At 44.6% G+C, this 24,097-nt stretch overlaps 1 protein-coding gene across 1 annotated transcript in view; it reads left to right on the top strand.

Annotated features, from left to right (window-relative positions):
* OVCH1 (ovochymase 1) overlaps positions 1-3,550 on the top strand; it is a gene marked incomplete at its 5' end in the record, with an annotated part of 55,401 nt that extends 51,851 nt beyond the window's left edge. Inside the window, 3 exons of the mRNA XM_084633660.1 lie at positions 44-142; positions 1,063-1,196; positions 1,437-3,550. Of these exons, the coding sequence (XP_084489786.1) occupies positions 44-142; positions 1,063-1,196; positions 1,437-1,601 (398 nt within the window). The 3' untranslated portion in view covers positions 1,602-3,550. The remainder of the gene's footprint in view (positions 1-43; positions 143-1,062; positions 1,197-1,436) is intronic.
* Positions 3,551-24,097: the final 20,547 nt, after the last annotated feature.

Here is a 24,097-nt window from a genome sequence, read left to right as displayed (position 1 = left end):
AGGGAAGGTATACCAAATACTGACCTGATTCTCTTCTACTCAGGAGACTCTATAGCAATAATTTGCTTACCAGATAGAGATGAGGAAATAAGCATTGATGCAAGATGCTTAACAGCAGGATGGGGAGCAACGGAATCGGGCAGTAAGTACATGTTACTTTTCTAATACTAAAGAAAACCCTGAAGTCCAGAGCCCTGTGAGAGCTTAGTTGCTTGTTGCCTTCAACTCAGTTCATTTTTTGCTTCCAATATTGTCCACATTGTTTCTAAACAGGAAAAAAGGCATAGTGACTGTCCCAGAAACCTCCCCCTGTTAAAACATAGGGTAGAGAAAGGGTAACAACAAACTTGAATGTGGTGAGACAATTCTCATGGTATCTAGATGCCTCTGATCTCCTTAACCCTTGTCAATTGGTATTTTGGTGGTGTTAGATGATCTCCACTTGGGGGTGGAGGAGCTGGTGTTAAACCCCTAATTGTTCTTGAATGATAGTACAAGAGGACCAGGAAAGTTGTTTGGTTTTTTGTGGAGGGTTCTCCCCTGACTTTTTCCTGGCAAGGGTTTATTAACATACTCTCGGTGTTCTGTTGGCTCACTGCATGCATGTGTAACTGTGCTACAGGAGGGTGGGGCTTTGTCCTCATTCAATGGCTGGTCCCTATAGTGCTTCCAGTGAATGGACTTAGTTCATGATTTAGCTCAGCTGACCCTCAGCTATAATTTTAGCTCTTGGGATCCAGGGTTCAAACCCAGCTGATGACACCGGTGCAGTGAGTTATACCTGCCTGTGTGAGTGGAGGGGAATTCTTGTTCTCTGAAGACACACATGGAATCTCATTCCATGCAATGTGTCGAATGTGCATATGAAATGATGCAAGGTTCTAAAATTATGTGTAAATGGAAATAATTTCTGCAATAGTAATCCCCAAATTGTAGTGTCAAGAGATGCCTGGCCTGGCTGAAAAGGTTAGAGGATAACTGACATAGTACATGTCTTAAATATGTAACCTCTTGTCATCCTGCCTCAATGGCACGTCTCTATGCATCCTTTGTTTTCACTAGAGGATGAATACTCCATCAGGCTGCAGCAGACAAATATACCTCTCCTCTCCAACGAGGCCTGTGTGAGCTACTGGGGACAGGATATTAAAAATACCAACATTTGTGGTGGAGCTGCTGGAGCAACTGCTTGCTCGGTATGTACTTGGAGTGGGGGATATGAATACTTGCTTTCCAGGCTACTACTGGTGGCAAAAATGTAGCTTACCTAATGAGCTCCTGGGCACTGTGGTGATACTACTAATATATCGTTGAAGGTCAGAGTTTGAAACAGGACCCTGGTAACTCAGCTGATCTAAATATTTGTGATCTGATTAAAAAACCCTCTTTACTCTCTAGTAGCAGCAAGTAACTTTTTTTTCCCTCCCTTTTTACAGGGAGATTCTGGAGGGCCACTGATATGCATGAAAAATGGGTATTATAAGCTGATCGGCATTGTGAGCTGGGGCAGTGATAATTGCCATCCAGCGTCACCAACGGTTTATACCCGAATTTCTGCCTACAGGGACTGGATTTCTTCAGTCACTAATGGAAAAGTGTGATTGCTGAACTGAACTTTTAATTCTCCCTTTTTAAATGGGGAGGAATGTGTGAAATATGCACGGTAAAAATACCCAAGAAATATGGCAGCATCTGTCACATACCCTGATTTTTCTTTAAACATCTGAAGTGACTGTACTAATGCTCAGTCTCAACTGTCTTCTTCGAATGGCAAATCCAACACACTGGCAACTCTAGCATGAAAAATCCGTTTCCCAATAGGTGTATGTACATGGATACACATCTCTCCGTACACGGTTAGCATTGCCATTATTAGGGCCAAATTCTCTGCTGGTCTAAATTAGTGCAGTTCTTCTGAAGTCAATAGTGCTGCATTAATGTACAAACGACGTGTGTGTGTGTTTTTTAAATATATATATTTAGCCTGGCAATGTTCAGCTGCTGTGCCCTTGACCACTGACAGAACTTTTTAGATCCACTATTCCCAAAAGCATAGTACAGACCAGCTGGTCAGATTCAGTTCAGGATCGCCACTGTACTTAATACCCTGCACTTAGATAGTCTTGTTGAAACCAAGTGCCTTGTCTGGTAGAAGTAAAAGGGGAGATAATGAAGAAACATCTTGACCAGCTGTTACAGGGTAAAGGTGCCAAGAAAAGGAGGGAAAAGCACAGACATGTAAGCTGAGTGACCATGTCCCTTCCCAGTCTTTATTATTCATGGGAAGATGATGTAAATGAAAACATTGTAGAAGGTAACCGTCAACCACCCAATGAGGAACCGGAATTAGAACAAGAGTGTGGTGTATCTCCCACTGCTACTAGTCTTGTCTCCCATGACCTCACGTTTCAGTGGCCATTCTGGGCAGGCTGGGTGGTGCATGGTTGGTCTGGCAATTGGAGGAAATCAGCTGTCAGCAACTGTAACAGGATGTGAGGTGCAGCTCTATGGCTGTTTGTTTGTTTATTTATTTTTAAAATTCTTCAAGGTGTAAGGGGATGGGGTGGATCTGTCCAATTTACCATGGAGTTTATGCTCCTCTCACACACCCTTTATATAGGGGAGGGCTCCAGGGTGACTAAGAAAGAATTACCTTGGCAGGAAAGGATCTGTGAGGGAAGAGGATCCTGAGATCTTTTAAAAAAAAAAAAAAAAAAAAGCTACCCCTTCCCCCATTCTCTTTTAAAGGTGGGGATGACTAGTTGGAAGAAATTACTGCAGCTAGATAGCATCAAGACGCTTCATTTAGCTAACCGGCTTTTGTTTCTTTATCGAGAAATCTGTTCCTTGCTTTGTTAGTTTTAGATTAAGTTAAATAGATTCATGAACTCCTGTTCTTGCATCAAACTTACATCTTCCGAGTTTTTTCTGTGCATGCTTCTTGTCTCTGATAGCACTGTGTGGGGTCACGAAGATGCACTAAGTGCTCATCCTGTCAGATGCTTCCAGCCATGCCATACATGCAGCCCTCCCACAGCTCTAGAAATAAGTATTAAAAACTACTACAGCCGCAAAGAGTGGCATGGGAGTAAGACACACCTAGGCCTTTGTCCAACTGCTATCTGTACTGCCAAGGCCGAACATTTAAAAAAACATGAGTCAGACCCTCTCAAAATTATGAGATTAGCTTAAAAAAATACATTTAGGGCTATTTATTTACCTTGTGGTTTTTAGGATTCATGTTTTTAGCCCTTGTAGTTAAGGAGAAAAGATCGGGGGGAAAAAATTTTCCCCAACAAAAGCTGAGATTCTCACAGTCACATGACTCTGGGGCATTAAGAAAAACACCAAATAGGAGAGAGACTCTAAAATCATGAGTAGACCATATTGTGTGCTCAGACACTACTAGAAGTCCTCTGTTTATAGAGGCAGCTGCCATTTTTGGGACAAAAGGTGAGACAAGGTGTTATGGAAGAAAAATGCGCTGTTCACATGATCTCCTAGAGATTTGACTTTTCTGTTCTGATTTCTTGTTTTCCCTTCACCTACAATTAAAGTAATTTAGACAAATTACATGGTTGCTTTGTGTATATCAAAATAACACTGAACTTCAGAAGTTTTGGGGAAAGAATTCTGAATGACCGATTTAGATTGATGCTTACTGATTCTGAAGTCAGATCACCTGCTTCCAGATTCCAAAATATACATGGAGAGCTTGTAATTCTGACAAGGAGTCAATAAAGGACAGCAGCTTACACTCCTGTTTGCACAAAATTTTCAGATTCAAGAGACCTAGTGTTAATCACTTCTACTGGAAGGGTGGGGATTTAATTTTTCTTTCACTTTGGCGTATGACCTGCTCCTTGGATCATAAGCTCATGTGACTTTACAAAAGTCCTTCTGAATATTTTCAATAGCTATGAGGTAAGCCAGCTGTCCTTGGCCAGTGCTGAGCTGAGATGCCTTCTTGTCTGTTATCGGTAGCTGCAGTTTGAAGAAACAGAAATACCTAACCATACTAGGTGTCTTAAGTAGTCTCTCACCAAATAGCTGTTTTCTCCTGAAGAAAGTAAATAGGAACAACTGGAAACTGTGGAAGTGACCTACTATATATTCAAGGTTCCTGCTCAATATTCAGGATCCTAGACCTATTCCTTTTATTGTTCCAGGTGGCTTGCTGTGAATTTGTAGTTATTTATTTTTATTTTATTTGTAAGACAAAGGTCTTACAGGAAATACTTTTTTTTTAAAAGACTCAGAATAATTAAAAGAACACTGTATAGACCTAAAAATAACAAATCAATATGTTTCTGAAACAAATTACTTGGAAAATAATTTATTCTCTTCCTTACTAGCCAGGACCTGAGTTCAGGACTCTAGATTTCCCCTACTATAGCTGGTGATGTTACACCTAAAGGAAAGGTAAGGAAGACACACAAATGATCTGATCTTCAGAGATGTTGAGCACGCACCACAATAATTGAATTGAGTGGGAAAAGAAGATAGTGTGCTGAATTGGAAGTTGACATAGGAGCGGGAGGCCAGGAGAGAACCCTCTTCTGTTTGTGAAAATAGTAAGTTCTTGGATGAAAGGTTTGGTTTGGTGTCTGTATGTAAGACTGTGTGTGTGTGTATTTATGTATACACATACACACCCATTTCCTCCTTTGTTAACTATATTAGATACACAGCCAAGTTTAGAGCAGAATTGAAACCTATTCTCTCTGTACAACCTCTTTTGAATGCAGCTGAAAAACAAGGAATTTTATCTGAAGAAATACTGCAGCCTTACTGATGATTTCTCTCCTCCAAACCTGCTTGCTGCAGTTTTAATGCTTCGTCATTTCTCTCACCCTTTTAAACAATGCAGTTTTTCACCAAGGCTATGCTTTTCCTGTTACGTTGGGGGTAAAAATTTCCAAAACTTTCCTATAACTTTGGAGCTTACACCCCATTTTCAAATGTGACTTTAAATGATGTAGGAGCAGAAGTCGCTTCTTAAAATGGGAAGTAAGCTCCAAAGTTGCTTACATGCTTTTGGATACTTTTACCCTTCCTCTACTGGACAATCGCTTTTAAAATTAGCTGCTGCTGTCTGATAGGACTTTGCTGTGGAAGATTTTAGAGGGGCTTGGTAACAATTCCTGAATCTACAGGGTGTAAACCATATTCCTTGAAAGCATAGCAAAAACGTACTGCTGATTAGCAGGTCTTCCATTTCATTCAGTACCCGATGTAGTATAAATATTAAGATATTTGTTTTGGTGGGGATTAACTGAAGCATGGCTGTATCACTAGGTAAATACTAGCTCCTATTCAGGAGTGACTTAAACAATTTTTTGCTGTTGACTGCAATGAGAGTAAGATTGGGCAGCATGCGCCTTGTTTTCAGAGGACTTCTGAAAAACAGGCTCAAGATAGGTAAGCATGTGTGAGAGAGAGAGAGAGTGAGCAAGCACAGTTGCAGTTTATTGCACATAAGGAACCTTCCACCGGTGGCAGTTAACAGAGATATTCTTATAGCACAAGTGCTAGAAACATTTTGTTTCTTGTCGCTGTAGGACCAGGGTTTGAGTTCAGACTCTGTGTGGTTTATTAATGGAGACATGATGGCCTCAACAGCGAAGCTTCTGCCTGAGGTCCCATTCTATGGGCTGGTCTTCACTACAGGGAGATTGACACTGCTGCAATCAATGCCACGGGCATCAATTTAGCGGGTCTAGTGAAGACCCGCTAAATTGATGGCAGAGCGCTCTCTGGGGTGAAGAATTTAAAAAGTTCTCATGCTTGGAAAACCATATGTGATTATCTGCCATTGAAACAAGTGAAGACTAGAGACTCTAAGTGACTTGACAAAAGTTGCATAGGAAACTTGTGGCTGAAACAAAACTCATCTTTTCAGTTTTTTTGCAGTAGCATTGCAATTCACACTTCTGTGTTTGTGCTCCACAAATATTTTTATAAAGATCACATTTTAAAACATGTAATTCTGGGAATATAACTCAGCCAATTTTACTGCTATGCTTCAAAGCAATGTGTGTTCAGATATCTGAAGAGCTGAATTGCTTAGTGAAAAGCATATCTCCTCACCTCTCTCATTCCTTTTATCTCTGCTACCATGTCAGTCATTTGCATCTCACCAACTGTTCCCCACATATGGCCATTTCATATAACAGAAGGTAAAGGGCAAGAATGAATGACATGTAACAGCCACATCATGATGATGCACAGTAAAGAGTTTAAAAAAAAAAAAAGCAGGCTTTGGTTTTTCATAAATGGAAAAAAATAGACCAGATTTGCTGGGGGGGAAAGGAATGGATATTTTGGGTGGAATGAGAGAAGGGCCAGCTTGGTGCTGGGTGTGGCTAAGAAAGAGGAAGGATTTAGGTGCACACTCTTTTCAAACATCTCCAGCAGAACTGAGGACTGCTCAGAAGGGCATTACCTTGTCAGGGCTGAACTGACAGGCTTAGGCAGCCAGGTGATTCTGATTGAAGGATATTTTGATCCTACTGTGGGCAGGGTGGGTGAACCAGACTCATGTCTCAGCTCAGATGATTCTATGCTAGTGTAGGCATTTCGCCTGATGGCAACCTCTCTTGGTTTTGCAGACATGGGCTAGATCTCTGCAGGCACTTAAAGCTTCTCTTAAGAGGGGTGTGTCTGAACTAAACGTAGTGATGGGTGGTGCACCCTCTCATTTGCTCGTCCATGGGGCTCTGGCCTTCCCTCTTGGCATGGATGGCTCCTACTGGTGTTTTCTTGCGGTGGCTCACTACATCCAGGGCCCCGTGGTAGTAGCTATGCATGAGAGCCAAACTTATGTGCTGCAGCTGATGCCATTCCTTCTCAATGCCTTTATGTGACTAGGTGCTGAGAAGAAAGGGAGAATTAGCATCCACCCCAACCTAAAGAGCCTCCATGACCTGCTAACTCAGCAGAAGATGGTGTCAGAGATCTCAGCTCTGACTGACAATCTGAGCATTTACTGTTGCCAGTCCTAGAGTGACAGAGGCCAAGAAGATCCATGAGTTTGTGGCAGAGAGAGGGGGGCCTGCTGATTGGAGGTCAGGCTTATTGGTGGGCTTCCCAAAATAGTTACCAGAATGCTATCGCTGAATATCCTGGCAACAAAATCCTCAACCGGTTTGGAATCAGCATCTTGGGGCAATACATGGAGGTAGGTAAATACCCAGTATTACAACTGGCAGAGAAGCCACAATGTTACCACTTCTGCAGGGCGCTCTCTCAATTCCAGCAGCACCTAGCCAGGGCTGGCTCCAGAAACTGGGGCAGGACTGCATGGAATTCCTCCAAATCTCCATCAGTGGTGGCCCCACATATTCCTCACTCCACAGTATCCTGTACACGACACTGCACAGCAATGGGATCCCACCTGTGTGCAAGGAATGCAGAGTCCCAAACAGGTCCAAGGAGGCAGTGTTCCTGTGTCTGGCCACAGAGCTGTGCCAAACCCTGCCAGACTGTGCTAGGCTAACATCCTGTGAACTCCCCACTATCCCTCACATCACTGTGGAAGTCAACGGCATAAACCCAGGGGAAAGAAGCTCTCCATTCACTACCACCCACAGGTGGTATCCTCTGTAGAACATGCAAAAGAATAGCACTGCTTTCCATGAGCCTGATAAGACCACACCTAGAATATTGCTTGGCGTTCATAGAATCATACGTAAGGTTAAGATTTTGTCAGTTACTTTTAGTAAAAGTCAGGGACAGGTTGCAGGCAACAAACAAAAATTCACAGAAGCCTGTGACCTGTCTGTGACACTTAGAACTCCCCCCGCCCTTTTTTTTTTTTTTAACTTCAGGGGGTGGGGACTAACCACTCAACCCCCTACTGCCTGTGATGGCTGCTGACAGCTGTGGGGACTGCAGCGGCGGCTCAGAGCTCCAGGGCTGAAGCAGCAAAGGTCACGGAGATCTGTGACTTTCACAGAATCCGTGACCTCCATGACAAAATCTTATCCTTAACCATAAGTTCAATATACAATGGCTATTGGGTTAGGTGTCGTCCATTTTCTTCCGTCCATCCCTTTCAGAAGCCAGGGTAAACTTTCCCCTACAATCCTGTAGGGGAAATACATTTCTAAGAAGTGCCAATTGCTTGAGTCATTTAGTATTGGACTGGGAAAAGCAATGGAGAACAGGACTAAGACGTGCCCCTGTGGCGATATGCAAGCACAGCATTGAAGATCTGGAGATGTCTGTCTCTCTCTCTCTCTCTCTCTCTGGGGTGGCCTCATTTACATCATAGTGCCAAAGGGCAGCCAGTTGGGTAACGTGCCTATCACTGTGAAAGGGGTTATGGGGGCTCCTTTCTTCAGGCTTGGTAAATACACGGATAAATGCACTGCACGTCTTTCACTAGACAATGTTGCTACAGCTCCTGATTTTGAAGACCTAAACAAAAGCAGACCTCTAAGTATCAGTGACTCCACTTGGAACAGTTCTCAGTCAGCTGTTCAATGCTTGCAAGTGCTTTTTTTCCCCTCATCTTTCACCTTTGCTGCCACCAAGTGGCAGCATCATGTTTCTCATTTAACATTAATATTAATTTTGGGGAAGCATAGTCTATATTCTTCCTTGTCCTTTGTGTGTTACTTTCAGTCTTGTTCTTTGTCCGTCAGAGAATGAAAAATTTGAAAGCAAACAGAGTAGAGAAAGAAGTGGGAATATTTTGATAGCTGAAGGTGCTTCCTGTACATCTTTAGGAAGAGGGTAAAGGAGGGTATGTCTACACTGGCAGAGTTACAGTGCTGGCAGGTCCAGTGCCACTCAGAGCGCTGAAGGGAAACCACTTTTGTGTGTTCACTGTCTGTCAGCTACCTGCGCAATAGCATGTTCACACTTGCAGCAGCATTCAGAGTGGTGCACTCTGGGCAGCTATCCCACAGAGCATCTCTTCCTCATCAGCCGCTAAGAGTTGTGGGAAGGCGGAGGGGGTTGTGGGGCATCCTGGGTCCTGTCCCAATGCCCCATGATGTATTGCTTCACATCCCAGCAATCCCTGTGCTTCTGTCCGCATTTGGCGCCATCTTTCAGCAGTTTGTGTACTGCGCGCTCTGCCTCTTCAGTCTGCAGGAATGGATCCCGCACTGTTGACCAATATGCTGCTTGCTCATGACTAACACATCACAAGTGGCAGTGGAGTTATTCCTTAAACCACAAAGGCAAGAGGAGTGCGACACTGATCTTGACACGCATAGTAGCTTCGATATGAGATTGCTTGTGGCATTCACAAAGGTGCTGACCACAGTGAAACGCTGCTTTTGGGCTCGGGAAACGAGCACTGAGTGGTGGGATCACAGCGTGATGCACGTCTGGGATGATGAGCCATGGCTGCAGAACTTTCGGATGAGACAAGCCACATTCATGGGACTGTGTGATGAGCTCACCCCAGCCCTGTGGCGTAAGGACACGAGAAGGAGAGCTGCCCTGGCATTGGAGAAGCGCATGGCGATTGCGCTGTGGAAGCTGGCTATTCCAGACTGCTACAGATCACTCGCTAACCAGTTCAAAGTGGGAAAGTCGACCATTGGACTCATGTTGATGGAAGTGTGCAGAGCCATTAATCACATCCTACTCTGAAAGACCATGACTTTGGGCAACGTGCATGACACTGTGGATGGCTTTGCACAAATGGGCTTCCCTAACTGCAGAGGGGCGATAGATGGCATGCATATTCCAATTCTGGCACCGGACCACCTAGCCACCGAGTACATTAATAGAAAGGGGTATTTCTCAATGGTTCTCCAGGCACTTTTGGATCACCGTGAGCATTTCACGGACATTGACACATGCTGGTCTGGAAAGGTGCATGATGCATACATCTTTCGGAACACTGGCCTGTTCAGGAAGCTGTAAGCAGGGACTTTCTTCCCGGACCAGCCGATCACTGTAGGGAAAGTCGAAATGCCTGTTGTGAGCCTGGGAGACCCTGCCTACTCCTTAATGCCATGGCTTATGAAGCCATACACTGAGCACCTTGACAGCAGCAAGGAGCGGTTCAACAACAGGCTGAGCAAGTGCTGAATGACTGAGTGTGCTTTTGGCCATTTAAAGGCCCACTGGTGCTGTCTATATGGGAGGCTGGACCTGGCCAATCACAATATTCCTATGCTTATAGCCGTGTGCTGGTCGCTCCATAATATTTGTGAAGGAAAGGGTGAAAGCTTCACTCAGGGTTGGACTGCTGAGGCTCAGTGCCTGGAGGCTGAGTTTGAATAGCCAGAGTCCAGGGCTATTAGAGAGGTGCAGCCTGGGGTCATAAGGATCAGGGATGCCTGGAGGCAGCAATTTGAAGCTGAAAGCCACTAATATTTCTTGCTATGCTCAAGAGTGCAGAGCTTGTAATGCTAGGAGGTGACTGTGATTGGTGCAGATGATGCACTATGACGGTGTAAGAAAACTGCCTGTTCCTTTGCAGAGCTTTGTTTGCTTTCAATTAATGGAATAAAGATTCCTTTCCAATCAAAACAATTACTTTATTAAAAAACAACAACCGGTGGGGAGAGACAAAAAAACACATCAGCACTCCCATTGATGTGGACAGGAGCCATGTGTGCATGGAAAGTGTATTTAAGGCCTTATCTACACTAGACAATTAAGTTGACCTACGTTAGGTTGACGTACCACCCCCATAGTAATTACTGTGTTTTTTCATGTTCACACTGCCCTTCTGCCACTGATGTGCATCCTCACCAGGAGCACTTGCACCAACTTAAGTAGGGCAGCGTAGGGGGCTGAGAGCCCGGGTTCTCAGTGCCAGGAGCCGGGCTCCCCCTTGGGATCTCTGCACCGTGCTGACGGGCGATATAAGTAATGCAGTGTCTACACAGACGCTGCATTGCACTAACTACATCAACCTAAGTGCTTCACCTCTCATGGAGGTGGCGTTATTAGGTCAGTGTAGTGGGGAACTTTATAGCGGTGGCAGCAATGCTGTAGTGTAGACACTTACTTATTTAAACTACAATACAATGGATGGAGAATGGGAGTGGGGAGCACTGGAGGAAATCCTCACCCCCCCCCCCCCGTCTAATAATAATGTAGCTAGGATTGACCCTTTACTTCTAATTATTTAGTCAACAAATATATGCAGGCATGTTATCAGTGTTACATCATAGGCAACTGAAGAACAAGTGAGGGTTGGGTACTCGGACTCATACTTTATACTGCCTCTGACCATCCCCAGAAAGGTCAGTAGCAAACAGTTCATGGAGCACATTTTGATAGGAAATGTTTTCAGTCCAAAAATTTGGACCATTTCTCATCACTAAAGCACCATAAGCATTTATAAGGCCATACTGTCCTTTACAATAACGCTCCTTTACACCACTCTGGTAAGGTAAAGGAGCCTTAAAATTTTTACATCTGTTTTATACTCCTGGGGGAATTCACTAAGAATAAAGGGAACAATTCACTTAGCAGGCAGGCTGCTACAGTCTCCTCTGCCTGAGGGAACAGAGCCTGCCCTGTGCCTACCTCCTCAGAAACGCCCCAAAACCCTGCCCCTCCATGCTGAGCGTGCCACAACAGTGAGCATAAGAGGGACAGAATGTATGTGTGTCTCTCTCTCTCATGCCTACCACACCATCAGGCAGTGATTTATGTCTCTACTAGCTGCCTTAGGTGCCCAAACCGACCTGTCTGCGCTGCTGGGGAGTGGGCGCATGACCACTCTTGTGGCTTCCCTTTGCTTCCCTGTCAGAAGTCATTTTTCTGCGGGTAAGCAAAGAAATCTGCAGGGGCCATGAATTATGCGCACATGCAGTAATGCAGAATTCCCCCAGGAGTAATAATGGGATTCTGAGGGAAGGGGGAAGGGATTGCTTCCCACATGGCTACATTGATTTCCACTCCACCCCTCTTTCAACACTTTGAGTCATGGAATGCCCAGCTGAGTGCTCCATTCAGTAAATTCATTGGTCTAGCAACAGGTGGAAAAGCAGAGACCTCGCCCAACTGAGTACTGAACTGCAGCTAGATGAGAATCCGTCCACTGTATGGCTTATTTATTATGGGCCTAAGGCCATTTAGAGGATGCTATAGTCACATATATTTGAGCAACTCTGACACATTGTTTAATAGAAGGCAATGGTGGCACACACACACCAATCAGCACATTAAAATATGCAAGCTAAAGTGTGTTTCCACTCTGGAAGGTGACTCATTTGAAAATGGAACCTTCTTACTTCACACACGTACTGCTAGAGCATATCTATTCACTTTGGTGAGAAAACTGTTCACTCCTGTTAGCTAGATTGGTTCTGCAGAACTAAGAGAACACTAGCTGTTTCCTATACTTTCTTGTGCATCATAAATAGAATGGTTTGACTCTCTTACACACACAGAAATCCACTGAAAACAATGGTGTTGCACAGATGTTAGTGGGGGCCTAGTTCAGTCTGCAAAGCCTTTATTACTGCTGATATGCAAACAGTTAAGAACCCAGGTGTGTCCCAGATTTCAGGCTGAATTTTCAGGGCTGGCTTTTGAAATAAACCTCATCTTAGTTGTAAACTGAGCATGCCTGATTTGGAAACTTGTGGGTCACATGAACTACAGAGACCCAAGATAACATTTTGAGAGTCACTTTTCAGAGTAGAACAATTTTCAAGGTCCCTCCTGATCATTTAAGTCTGGACACTGAAGCATATTTTCAATAGCTTTCCCCCCAAGATGACCGTTACCAAAGAACTAGGTACTCGGAGATGTGGTAACCATTAATGTTCATGAGGTGTAAGTGTAAGCTTGATCATGAATGTTCAGGAGGTGGGATGAGGTGCAATGTCTTTGGTTAACCTTAATTTAGGGGCATAGGCTACAGCTTTAATGCTGCTCCTTGTTGCTCCCTAGCTGCAGGAAGCCCTTGGCTGGGAACCCTTCATTCAGCTCTTCTGAGACTACCAGAAAATGTCTAACATCCCAATGGACAACCCTTCCAAGATGAACCTATGGGCAGAGAAGTTTTCTCAGCAAGTGAAGAAGAATTTGGCCCCTTTCTTTAGGACATGGGGATGGCCTATTAAGGTGGAAGTTTCCAAGAAACTGGAATCTCTGCCCAACTGGGATAAGAACCCAATGAAAAAGATGACTTAGTCATGAGAAATATTAGCTGTAATGTTCTAAAGATCTTTGAGAGTTTTATGTCTCCTATAATATAGGAATATTATAAATATAATAAAACTGTATTAGACTCTCCAGGGTGTAAATGTACTATCCGTTTCAGACTTAGATACTGTAGTGATGGGTATGGTTTATAAGGACCTAGAGAGAGGTATTTCCTGGATCTGCTTTCTTGGTCATGTGAGACAAATATCTGTCGTGCACCTGAATTTCCTTCTGAATATGCTGATTCCTTTCTCTTTAAGGAAGAAAACCCAGGTCATCATGGTGGCATTTAGTGACTGGCCTGAACTGGGGATTGAACACACCTTCAGTAGGTACAATCCTCGCTCCCAGCTTCCTGATGTATGGTGAGCATATATATGGGGAAATTGAGGGGACACCTCCATCAGGGCTCCAGTGCATGGTTACATGTTTGTCCTGGAAACAGGACACATGTGCAAACAGGGTAACCCCTTTGCATTTTTATGGAAGGAAACCCATTGTATGTACATGACTCCTGCACCAGAGATAAGAGACTGGAAAGAAGCAGTGAGAGAGGGATAGGGTTGTGGCCGAGACCAGGTCCGCTTGAGAGAGGGACAGCAGTAGTGTTGGCTCTGTGACTGCATTTGGGTGGGAGGGGGACTGGAAGAAAGTTATGGGTTTTGTACATCTGCCAGTGTTCAGGGCGGATGCTCAGCTTGTAAACTGTTATAGTTTTTAGGAAGAATGACTGACTGAAATTATGGAGCTCACTTTGTAATTGGGTGGACTAGAAAGACATTACAAGGGTTGAGCTCCTAGATGATGATGGCTTTCTTGCAGTAGCATTGGCTTGGAAGTAACTGACATAAAAGGAGCCAGGCAGGAGAATACTGGTCAGATCAACGTGTAGCTTCTAGGCTGGATGTTTCATTTTAACTTCTGTGTTTTGTCAGCATTACAATATAATAAGATCAGAATAATAACTTCTAGGGGAATTCACTGCATCAGGGCCTACCATTATGCTTCAGTCTCTGCATTTTATGGGCAGACCAGATAATTTCTTATTGTCCATAAAACAGGGAATTTAATTAGTTCCTGAAGTCTCAGTCAAATTAAATGGAGGAACAAACTACCCGGTGTTTGAATGAAGGAAGAGGTACTATATACTGAGTCTTTCCAACTGACACAAGATTTTAATAATCTTTTAGAACAGCAGAGAATGCATCAAAGGTTTAATTATCACTCATTTACAAACAAACAAGGAAATGTAACACCTAGTAAAATTTATCATAAAATACACTGAACAAAAAGGAAAAAAAATCAAGCCCCCTGAATGGTGATACAGTATAAGAAGGTGAGTTGGGTAGCTTAGCTCAGGGGAAACTGACTAATCCCAAGCACCCAGGAAGTCACTGTAATAATTTTTTGGCTCAAGTAAGAGTGTTAATGCAAGCAGATCTGAGGCTTCCAAGAGGGGAAGGTGGATGTAAGAAGTTTATCTGAAGTTCTACCCTGCATTTCCACTGCTGCTGCAACTTCTCACCGACTTTGTGTCGTACACTCCATGGGTGCTCAAAATTAGAAATAAAATAAATTTTAATGCTACAAAACTTTAACAATTTTAAGTCTTGGGGAGAAAATGGCCATGATGGTCTAAAATAGAAGCCCACAGTTAACCCCTTAAATCCACATTTAGGCCTCTGCCCAACTTTCAAAATCTTGGCCCAGGTTGTTTTTTTTAAACTTAGTGAAAATATAACCATCGATCGTGTTTGTACTACTGTACTGTGTTTAACAACTATTAGCAATCTGCCCATCTGGTGAGAGGAGACCCTCTGGAAACCAAATGGACTCCTTTTTCAGGTATGCTGGAAAGCTTTTTGACATGTTCTTACCTAGCACTCACTGTGCATCTCCATGGGATGGGTTGTAGAACATTTTGGAGGGATCATGGCAGGAAGGAGATGGGGTATGGAGGAGGGAAAGGATGGTATGCTGCTCCTGGGAAGGGTTGTGTGTCCTCATCAGTGAAGCTGCATATTCATAGTGAGCATTAACTGCCCCTCTTCCTTGAGCTGTCCATCAATCATCTAGCACCACAGGGTCAGATAAGAGTTTGTAGCTGATCAGAAAGTAGGGATAGCATTGGTAGCTGTTGAAGATCACATAAATATTTGGACTGGCCACGTTATCCACACATGAATCAAAGCATTTGCTACCAGACTCTTTTTGTGGAGGCTGGCAGTAATGCTTTTTCCCGCGTGTACATTTGCCGACCAATACTTTGGCCAAGAACATGTGGCGCAGCCCACCCTTTTCTGCCTGGGCATAGCGGTCAGCCTGGTCTGCGCTCACGGTGAAATAGCAACCTCTGCCGTACATATGTGATCCTGAGAGGTGAGTGTCAAACTTTATCTGGCAGGTGAAGCCCAGGCGTTTGGCTGAGGTGCTGTGGAAGAGGTGCTTCTGTAGCCTCAGTTTCTCCTGTGCTGAGAGGCTCTGTGACATTAAATCCTTCTGGCTGAGGAGGGAGCAAAGGAGAAACAAGTGTGGTTAGTTACTGACCTATGGGGAAACTTGGTGAGGTGCTGGGGAAGTAACCAGGAACCTAATCCCATCTCCACCCTGTGTGTCCGTCTCTTTGCATCCTCAACATGTAGAAAACAAGTTGTAGGCTAAATGCCTCTCTCCATTAACCTGGAGTTCAAGTTCAAATAAACTAGTCACTCACTCTGAGAAATGGAAGTGGGGCTACAGAGGCTCACCAAACTCCTAGATGCTCTAGCCCTCTAAATCTAGGGTAATAAGTACGGTTGTATACAGCATGTGTAAGGGTAGGAGTGTTGCTCATGCATTTGCAGTTGTAATAACTGTACTTCTGTCTGCACCAATAAATCACCCTTCATTTCAGAAATTAATTTGACCATCTCACTTATTCCTGCCTTCGTACACTGAGGCTTCAGCTTCATCCCGAATCTGAATATCATTTGTGACTCACTGTGTCTGTTTCTGGCTACCATGGAGGTGGTGACAGAGAGGCAGAGTTAAGGTGGTTTAGGTAACCTTAACCATGTATTTCTGCACTCTAGCCCTCTTTTTAAAGAACAATCACACCACGTGGAGGCTGGCAGTTTAAATCCCGAACTTGAATGTAGATACTGACATTGTGCTGGTGCATTGTTCAGATGTTGGAAATGCAAATCCTGGCACTAGTACCATGTGCTGCAGATCCACACCCTGGGACTTAAGCCCTGAGATTCACAGTCCTTGTTTATGTATGCAGCAAGATCCAAACCATAGTGCACAAACAGGTCTTTCTTCCCATCTCTGAATGCAGTGGTATCTGCACACCGGGGCAGTTAGCACCAGGATTCACTCATCCACCTCCTACCTATTGCAGGGTCCACACACTAGCACATTAGCAATGAGATACAGATTTCTAGTCTCCAAAGGGCTCATGTTTTTGCATCCCAGGCAATGAGCAATACAATCAATACTTCCACTCTGATCTAACCCTCTCTCTCTCTCTCTGAGCCTCTCTGGAACAGCATCAATTTTACCTGCAGTATTTTTGCCAAAGAAAGTCATTCCGGATCCTGTGAACTGAGAGTAGAAGAACTTTGTCCTCTGAGAGAGACTTGTGGAAGAGGGTGTAAATGGTGTGGTACGCTGCTTCTGATGGCAACACCTCCTCCTGCACAAATGGGACACTGCCTTCTGGACGCTTGATCCAGTAGGCAGGATATGGGCCACTGTAACCATCTGTAGGATCTTCTCCAGGGATGCTAGAAGTGGGAGGATAACGCATTTCTGAGGCGCTGCTTGGAATTGTCCTAAAGTGAGAATAAGACATGATTTACTTCATCCTAGCACCACTTAGAGGCCATTAGTGATGGTATCACCTGTGGCGTTCCTTACCACAGCTGTGGCAGCATCTGGAGGGGTGAGCGATAAGTGGGCCGGAGCTGGATAGTGTGGCTGTTTCCTGTATTATGGTTGTATATTAGACTCTGCTTGAAGTCCATGGTGTAGAGGTGACCTCGCAGCTGAAAGACATGCTCTTGTGTGCGGTCTTCAAAGGCAGCAAGGAACTCATGCGAGAGGGGCTGAGAGGGGAGAGAAAGGGAGAGCTGCAGTTATAGTAGCTGGAAGAAAGCTAGTCACCTCCATCACGCATGTTGCTCCTCACTGTTAGAGCTCAACCTCACCCTGGAGCAACCAATCTCCTGGCACTAAAAGGAATTCCAAATCCATGTTCATTTGGCCATTGCCTTCACCACCATACACAGACAGATCCTCAAAATGGATTTATACCCTGAAAGAAACAGCCCTCCCCCAAAGAATGGTGATCTGAGTCCTACTGTTTTTACCTCCTCGTATTTCTTCCAGATGCTGCCATCCTCCCAGTATACTGTCCACTCAGTGGGGAAGTGGGGGTTCTGCTCAGGATGACTGGTGTTGGACAGCCGCCGTATATCACTGAAAGGCCCATGGTGATCTATTTTCAATGTACTCAAGTTGACTTTCCCAGACAACGCCTTCCTAGGAAAGAAGAAAAATTGCTCATCTGTAACTGCAGTTCTGAGAGCAGATTCAGTACAGATCCCTGTTTTTAGGATGCTCTTGTGCCACCTACATTGAGCCTGGAAGCCTCTAAGATGTTCTGACTATGAGCAAACTTGTATCTCCCCTCCCTCTCTTTCCCTATTCTCAGTTCCTTCCACCCTCTCAGGCTCTGAAGAAGTGAAGATGAAGAGGGGGTATGTGTGTGAATTTGTACTCCAGTTACAGGTTCTTTCTCCAGGTCCTGTCAGGACAGAGCCACACAGTTGGGCGATTCACAAGCAATTAGTCCAAGGAGGTAGGGATGAGATTATTCTAATTAATAACTGCAAGACTACTCTCCTGACCTGGAGCCCAGGGCCAGGCTGAGCTCCAGGTAGTAGGTCTACAGCTTTCCACTACTGGAACTGTCTGAAGGCATAACCTAGAAGCTGCTGTGAACCTTATAGAATGCACCCTGGCACCTTCAGGCACTGGGATACCTGTGAATCCATGACATGTTTTGATAGAGGCTTTAGTCTACTTCAAACATTTGGAGGAGACATCTTGTTCCTTAACTCTGTCACCATAAACCACAAATAATCTAGGGATTTATGAAGAGGAAACTTTCGAACTTGAGCCTTTCTTTTCTGGGAGGAACTTCTTCCCTATTCCATCATGAATGGAATCTTCAGCCTCTAAGAACTCAGGTCTGTAGCAGGAAGGCCTTTACTCCTCACCACAGCTCCCCTTTATTTCTGCTTACTGAAAGAGTACTATCTAAGCTGTAGGAAACACTCAACAACTGATAAACAATCCAACTTTTAGAATAATGGGCTCATTTAATTTTATGACTGAATTGTAACTTTTTGTACAGGCTACACTTAGACATATTCACGTCAGGAAGCCAAAAACTATGTCTTCTGTTATTCTAGTAGACGACGAGGATGGGTCACTTTGAGAGAGATGTTACTTCCTAAAACGTAATGATCAGGTAAGCAGTGTTTCTTTCTGATTCGTAACATTGATGCACTCTATGATGAAAGATGAGTAGCCAGCATTAAAGCCACAGATATGGGGATGGAAGAACAGAAATGCAGAAAATGACTGAGACTGAAAGTTCTCTCCCCATAACACAAAATTGTGAAATAGTTTATCTGGGAACCACCCCATGCAGCACCTGTCTGCTAAAGGATGCCTCCATGGAGGATAAGAAATCAACTCTATAGGACCTGATGAAAGTACTCAGGAAGCTGCTGGGCTGCTCTGCATATTTCTTCTGCTCTTGAAACTGAGCAATCTCATTTTCAAATGTGCTTGGACACCCTCAAGCGTCCGTGACACATCTTCTGATCCATCTGGCTAGAAAAAGGGTTGGAAGCTCTTAGGCCTAGGCACTTGGGAAGGCAGGAGACTAATAGGGCTCATGATCTCCTTCCTAAGTCTGACCTTTATATTTAGACATTAAGTGCTCAATGCCCACAGAGATTATGCCACAGTTTTACCATAGGATGCTTGGGATTTGGGCAGACATATGATAACACAGTGCCCTAGGAGCTGTGGAACCCAGAGTTCATCTTGATTGTGAATGAGCCTGATAGACAGGAGAGTACTTTCATCCTTATGGAAGACACAGTATGGATCCTGCATACAAAGTGATGTGAATACTGAGATTAGTCTTGCTGACACCCTGGCTAGTAGGAACTAGGCTTTTATAGAAAGAAATAGGATTGGACACATGGGCTCAAAGGATTGTGCTGTCAGGGCTTTGAGTATTAAAGAAAGGGCACATTTAGGGAAGTGGGCCTTATGCTCTTGCTTGTGTTCTGAGAAACCAAGATACCTGGGGGTGATTTTCATACAGCTCACTCCATTACTAATGGCTATCCTCTGTCTTGAAATAGTAAGATAGCCTGATGATCATATGCAAACCTTTCCAGGGGACAGGGGAAGCAAATCCATAACTTTTGGTAAACCCAGATTTCTTTTGGTCTTTTTTTTGCTTCACACCAGAAATAGAATGTGGACCAAATTGCAGAGTAAAACTTGATTGTAGATTCATGCCTCGAAGTGAGAAAACTCTCTCTCATTCTTCAAGAAGCTGATATGGCCTACACTTTTCCTTTTGGTGCCCAGGCTGCTATCTGCAAGTAGTTCAGGTTGTGATGCAGAAGGGGCCTCTGATGGTAGGAGGTGTGGTCTTTTGGGCAGGTGTCATGTCAACAGGTGGACCAGATCTCAGCACTAGGACCTCCTTGGCCAGTAAAACAGCAGGAGCATTGCTTGTGCCTCCCCCCCGACCCCAATGATCTTCTGCACTCCTTTCCCTATGATAGGGAGGGAAGGCACAGAGTATATGATTTGGGTGTTTCTGAGCAAGGGCATCTTTTCCCAGGAACTGGGTATCTGCTTCCCTTGTGAAGTAGAGGCGAGTCTTTGCATTCCTCTTGCAGGCAAACTGATCCACGTCCGGTTGGGTGAGATGTTGAATCCTGGTTCAGCAACCATTCCATGTTGGCCGAGCAGAGGCTCAAGAGATAATCTGCTTTTTGAAAGACTGCTTTTTATATGGGATGCTCACAAAGGATAAACTCTCCATTGCCTCTGAGTGGAGCATCTAACACATGGCTCTTCCCTGAGTGGTCAGACCTCTACAGTTATAGTGTTGTTGAATTGCACTAGAAAATGATCTCCATTGATCTACAGCTGGACCACCAGAAGAGTCAGTCTACCTGCTCAAAATGTTAGCAGACTGATGCTCTCCTCCTCTGTGGGAGCCCATTGGTCTTGTGCTGTCACATTGTACAAAAGAACGGCCATACTGGGTCAGACCAAAGGTCCATCTAGCCCAGTATCCTGTCTTCCAACAGTGGCCAGTACCCCAGAGGGAATGAATAGAACAGGTAATCATCAAGTGATCCATCCCTTGTCACCCATTCCCAGCTTCTGGCAAACAGAGGCTAGGGACACCATCTCTGTCTAAAAGTGTTTCCAAATCCTTTGTGGGGTAACTTCCAACTTATCTGTGTGTGTGTGTGTGTGTGTGTATATATATCTTACTATATGTTCCATTCTATGTATCCAATGAAGTGGACTGTAGCCCACGAAAGCTTATGCTCTAATAAATTTATTAGTCTCTAAGGTGCCACAAATACTCCTGTTCTTTTTGCGGATACAGACTAACACGGCTGCTACTCTGAAACCTGGCTGCTAAAGTTCATTCATCTTAGGCATTGGGTATGAGGGTCAGAAATTGGGAATTTCAAACTAGAAAATTGGTGTTCTTTAATATGAGTCTATTTTTTGTGGATTACCATCTATAAGGGCTACATGTTTCCAGGAATCATGCTCTCCAGAGGATATAAAATTGCCAGAGTAGGACTACAATTATCTAGCTATGTAATATCTAAAACGTATGTACAACTATTCCCACCGGGGGCCAACGAAAAACGGTGAGTGGATTCTCAAGGGGAAAGCCCAGAAGAGTTCAGCTCTGCTGCTTTTGGCAACTGGAAGTCACTGAAGGGGGAGTTTGGGAGGGGGAAAGGTGGCACATCTCCTTGTATAACCTCACATAGAGCACTCTGTGGCTTGGTGCAAAGTCCTCACAACTCTGCCCTGTCCAAATTTTCTAGAGGGGTGTAGGCTTCAGGTGGAGTGTGCAGGCTCAGCCCAAGAGCGGGCTGTATGGCAATACTTGAAGGGAAAATTTAGTTCTTAGTGATTCCTGCTGGGAAATACCAGCACCGGAGGAGCTGCGAGTTCCCTAGGCTGCCAGCACCAGTGTGTTCCCTCTGGTGTTCGCCCCAGAAGAAGCAGGAAGAGGGAATTGTGACGCTCCGAGAGGAAACGAGGACTATTATTTTCAAATGTAAATCCCTACGTTCTTACATTACGTTCTGTTGGGAGGGAGCAGCATCACTGCTGCTAGTCCCCGGTTTCCCTGACAACGGTATTTACCAATCTCACCTCAGAGGGGATCAGGTTGCTTGGGGACACAGCTGAAGCAGCCCAGCAATCTACTCTGGTAGTCAGTGACAGCAGGTTGTCTGCTATGGTGGCAGAAAACGAGGACCAGATATGGAGTTCAGCTTCTTTCTAAAGGATAATAAGGGGAGGATCCACAGTGCCGGACAAGTGTTGTCCTCACAGGAAATAACATGAGGAACCACTGCAGAGCTTCTGCCAGGCTACGTGTGCTGCCAGAGCTCTGACCAGCAACCGTATCTGATTGGGTATTCTAGTTGTTGTCAGTGCATGTGCACCTGTGCAGATCTTTATTGTTTACCTAGTATTAAATGCTTCCATCACAAACACTTTTGTATAAGCAACCGCTGGACTGGTTTGTATCTACAGGAAAGCCAGAATGAAGTAATGGTGCTCTCCCTATGGAGTCAGTGTTTCCACAGCCAGATTAGGACTGGAGTTTCTCATCAACTTACTTGTCAATCAGTTTAACATGCACTCTCTCAATGTCACTGTATAGCTTCTCCAGATGTCGCTGAGCCGAGTCATTCACACTCTGCCAGACCTGGCTATCCTTCCACTTTATCTGCCAGTGGTAGGGATAGCGAGTGTGGTGGAGCTCACAAATAGATCCATGAGGGCAATTCCCCAAAAGAAAGTGGTCACAGATCTGGATTCCCTCTCGCTGATGAGTGTGGAACTGGATTTCCGTCTCACTCGCTGGCCGCTTTGGAAACTCTCCTTGGTTACATGAACCAGCTACTTTTGAGCTGCACCTGCGCTTTATGGGCACAGGAGACGAGCTGTGGGGATATGAATTTTCAGAAGCTGATATTGAGGCCAGAGAGGAAGCAGACTTTGGTCTTTTGAAGGAACATGATTCCTGGAAGTAAAGGAGAAAATGCAATTTAGAAACAAGATGCAGCTTGACTTTGGATAGAAGACCCGGTGGTCTGGCTCCTGCCCTATATGTATTATCTCCCAATGGGAAGTGCCTCTTCTCCTGGGCATCACACACACTGCACCACCATCAGGACACTATTCCCCTCAGCTTCACCTCTCAATGCACACACATTAGAATCCTTCCTCTTCTGGGACTCATCCTCCTATGGCATATACAAACACTGCTCCCCTAGTTTACTCTCCTGATATTTACCCTATCCCTGAACGCTTTTCCCCTACAGGAACCCAGGCCCAGCAGATCTCTCTGCTTGCCTCAGGCTGAGAGGGGAATGGAGTTTCTATGCTATGCCTGGAAAGAATGGGTTTGTCAGTTCACATTCCCTATGAAGACTCCTGATAACATCCCCTACCCCTTGGGCCTGGCTGCAGCAAAGGGAATATTGACTGATTCTATGTAGGGGTCATGCTGATGGCATTCGCATAGGATTCTAAGGTTTCTAATCACAGGATTAATTTCCGTTTCACCCAGAAGCTTATTTGATACAGACTGACCATTTGCCCCCTCCCCCAGCAGTTAGTGTTGGAGGCATTTTCCCAAACACTTTGTGTCTTTGCCTATGGCGATTCCAACACATAAGCCAGAGGAGCTGATAATTTTGGAGTGACTGCAGCTCCCTCATTCACTTCTGAGGTTTCTGCCCTCAGTTCTCTCCTCTTTTTCCTCCTCACCCTCTCTATCAAGTGGCACCTAGCGAAACTCTTATTGCTCCAACTATCCTCTCTATGCTGATGATTTGCCATTTTACCTCTTTATTTCTGACCTTTCTCCCATCCATCCAGTTCTGCAACTTGGCCTGGCTGTCTGACTTTTTGTCTGTTCCCTGAAGTTTAAAATGACCATAACTGAACTCTGTCTTCCTTCCCAAACAGTCCCTGCTAGCTCTTCTCAAGCTTGACAATACCACATCCTCCTCATCATTCTTTTTGGGTTATCTTTAGAATAGATGCCTCTTTCCCTCTCTCTCCTCACACACCAAATACAGGTCCAGATCTTGCCTCACATTCTGCCTTGATGTCTCTAAGATCTGTCCTCCTCTATCTCTGTCTCCATTGCAAAAGGACTCAGCTAAGCCTTCCTCATCTCTCATCTTTCTTCTCCATCTGTCTTGACTATAACAATATCCCTCTCTAACACCCACATTGCCCCTATTCAGTCCATGGGAAATACTGCAGCTGCTAAATAATCTTCCTGGCCTATTGCTCTGAGCAAGACTCACCCCTTGTTCTTTGACTATCACCAGTGGTTCCCTCTCAGCCACTGCACCAAATCTAAGTTTCTTGTTACTATCTTTACAGGCCCCCTCCCTAGTTATCTGCCCTTGAAAAGTTCAAGGCCCAGGTCTAAATGTTTTAACTAATTTCTGTAGAACTCTTTTGGTTTCATTCTTAAATTCTATAGGATTTTCCATAAGGGCTGACATTCCATAGAGAAGACAGGAAGCACTGGCTGAACCCAGAACTTTGGAACCAGGGGGCCCAGTGTACAACTGGAAAATGCAAAATCAAATAG

Source organism: Lepidochelys olivacea (assembly GCF_965140295.1).
Source record: "Lepidochelys olivacea isolate rLepOli2 genome assembly, chromosome: 1".
NCBI classification, from domain to species: Eukaryota; Metazoa; Chordata; order Testudines; family Cheloniidae; genus Lepidochelys; species Lepidochelys olivacea.
This window is presented reverse-complemented; position numbering and strand designations above follow the sequence as displayed.